General features: G+C 42.4%; 1 protein-coding gene across 1 annotated transcript; it reads left to right on the forward strand.

The window, feature by feature from the left end:
* The first annotated feature begins 409 nt into the window (after positions 1 to 409).
* LOC147705999 (zinc finger MYM-type protein 1-like) lies at positions 410 to 2,134 on the forward strand. The gene has a single exon (XM_086929585.1). It carries the CDS (start codon positions 410 to 412, stop codon positions 2,132 to 2,134), a length of 1,725 nt encoding a protein of 574 aa, XP_086785711.1.
* The last annotated feature ends 244 nt before the right edge of the window (positions 2,135 to 2,378 follow it).

The following is a 2,378-nucleotide window of genomic DNA, read 5'->3' on the forward strand; positions in this document are numbered from 1 at the left end:
TTCCTTTCCCTCCCCAGCTCCTGCCTCACCTTCATATGGACACACCCCTTACTCACTGCCTGCATGAGTGTGAAAACAGCAGGCCTATAGGTTTCTGTCTCACTGCTCTGGGATCCAAGATAAGACGGATACTCAAGGAAAGGACCAGACACAGTTAGTTGACCTTTACTTTCAACGGCCAACGCATGACCAGCTTTCTGCATTCTTTCACTATCACCCAATCCAATCTTCCAAAAGTCAACAGTTCAATGGGCAGTTGGCATTCATGAGGAAAGATGGGAGTACGCGACACTGGTTAAGCTTTTCAAAAATCCAAAAAGCTTTCTTTTGCACAGTTTGCTTGGCATTTAGCAAATGTGAAGAAAGTGGGCCTTTTATTCGAGGGGTGAAAAACTTTAGGCACGTGTACATGCGCATTACAGAGCATGAGGCATCCCAATTCCACAAAAGATGCACTGATTCGTATATGATGACAATTTCTGGAGTTGACATAACCACTCTCCTCTTCTCTCGGCAGACAACTCGTGCAGTACAAGTCAGAAAGAGGAGAGAAATATTGGAGCGTGTGGTTGAAGTTATTAAACTGATTGGTAAAAGGGGGCTTAGCTATCGGGGGAAATCAGAGTCTGTGTCTGAGTTGGATAATGATTTAATGGATCATGGGAACTTTCTGGAGCTCATCCTTCTGCTGTCAAAATATGACCAACCTCTTAAACAACACATTGAGTCTCTCACTTCCAAAGCAAAACAGAAAGGTGGTCGTGGTGCATCTGTGACATTCATGTCAAAGACCACAATTGGTTATGTAATAGAAACAATTTCCAAACTGATAAAAAGACACATTGCTAAAGAAATAAACGATGCAGGTATGTACTCAATCCAGATAGACTCAACTCAAGATATAAGTATTACTGACCAGTGTTCCATTATCATCCGATATGTCACAGACACTGTACATGAACGCCTAATAGCAGTCAGAAATTGCACTTTGTCAACTGGAAAAGGATTGTTCGAGTTGGTACAAACTGCAATTCAACAAAATGGTCTTGACATAGCTAAGTGCATTGGAAATTCGACTGATGGTGCTTCCAACATGCAAGGCCAGTACAATGGACTCAGTACTTGGCTAAGCAAAGAATCTCCAAATCACATACACGTCTGGTGTTATGCACATGTGTTAAACCTTGTCCTTATTGAGGTGACCCAAGCATCTACAGCGTCCACCTCTCTCTTTGGACTGCTACACTCTTGTGCAGTCTTTCTCCGGGAGTCATATAAGCGGATGGATGTGTGGCGTGAGCTGGCAAAGGATAGCCGGACAGTCCAGATCATTGGAGAAACAAGATGGTGGGCAAAAGATGCTGCTCTCAAGAAAGTTTTTGGCTCTTTCAATAACCCTGCCAATGCTATGTTTATTGATTTGGTCAAAGTCCTTCATAAGATTTCATCTGACAATCTTAGATTTATTCCAAATGTACGGTGCCAAGCCTTACAATTTGCTGAGGGACTATGTAAATTTCAAACAGTCCTAACAGCCCAATTGTATCTTCGCATTTTTGCTTCAACCACACCACTGTCTAAGTTTCTCCAAACAAGTGGAATGGATATCCTGCAAGCACAGAGAATGGTGTCAGACACTGTAAAACTCCTTGCCACAGATTCCCGCAATTTTGATGCTGTGTACTCTGCTGCCACAACATTTTCAGAGTGGGCCAACAAAGGTTTAGCAGAAAGGAACTGTGACCAAGAAGTACAAACAACACTTCCAGAAGGGAGATTGTCCTTTAAAAAGATGCCTGGGATGAGCACAAAGGATGAGCCTATAACCCTAGCTAAAGATCGATTTCGTGTTGGGGTGCATAATACAGTAATGGACCAAGTTATTCAAAGTCTGACCACTCGTTTCAAGACACACTTCACTTTGGCAGCAGATATAGCATGCCTAGACCCAAAGAACTTCAATCAGACTCTCCCAGGTAATGCTCTTGTGAGACTTTGCTCCTTGTTGCAAAACATAGATAGCTCAATAAATGTGCAGACTTTGCAGGAAGAACTTCAGGATTTTGCTGCTAAATGGTACCTGAAGAGTACGACAGAGAAGACCAGATTAATGAAGACAAACCACTTCAAGTAGAAGAATTTGACAAAAAACCTGAGGCTGGGCCAACAAAGTGCAATACTTGCCGTGACTGTGCTGTCTGTTGTTACTCTATCTTGAAAAAATACCTTCTTTTCAGCAGTGCCTATCGGCATTTGTATTTGGCATACAAATATGTCTTGACCTTATCCTGTACACAAGTAGCCTGTGAGAGAAGTTTTTCCAAACTGAAGTGCATCAAAACCCGCCTAAGAAACCAAATTGGTCAGGAAAACCTTGA

Source organism: Lissotriton vulgaris, chromosome 7 (genome assembly GCF_964263255.1).
Source record: "Lissotriton vulgaris chromosome 7, aLisVul1.2, whole genome shotgun sequence".
NCBI classification, from domain to species: domain Eukaryota; kingdom Metazoa; phylum Chordata; class Amphibia; order Caudata; family Salamandridae; genus Lissotriton; species Lissotriton vulgaris.

Bases quoted from the DNA above. Each gene is read 5' to 3' on its own strand.
- LOC147705999 (XM_086929585.1), top strand. From the start codon at position 410: ATGCGCATTACAGAGCATGAGGCATCCCAATTCCACAAAAGATGCACT.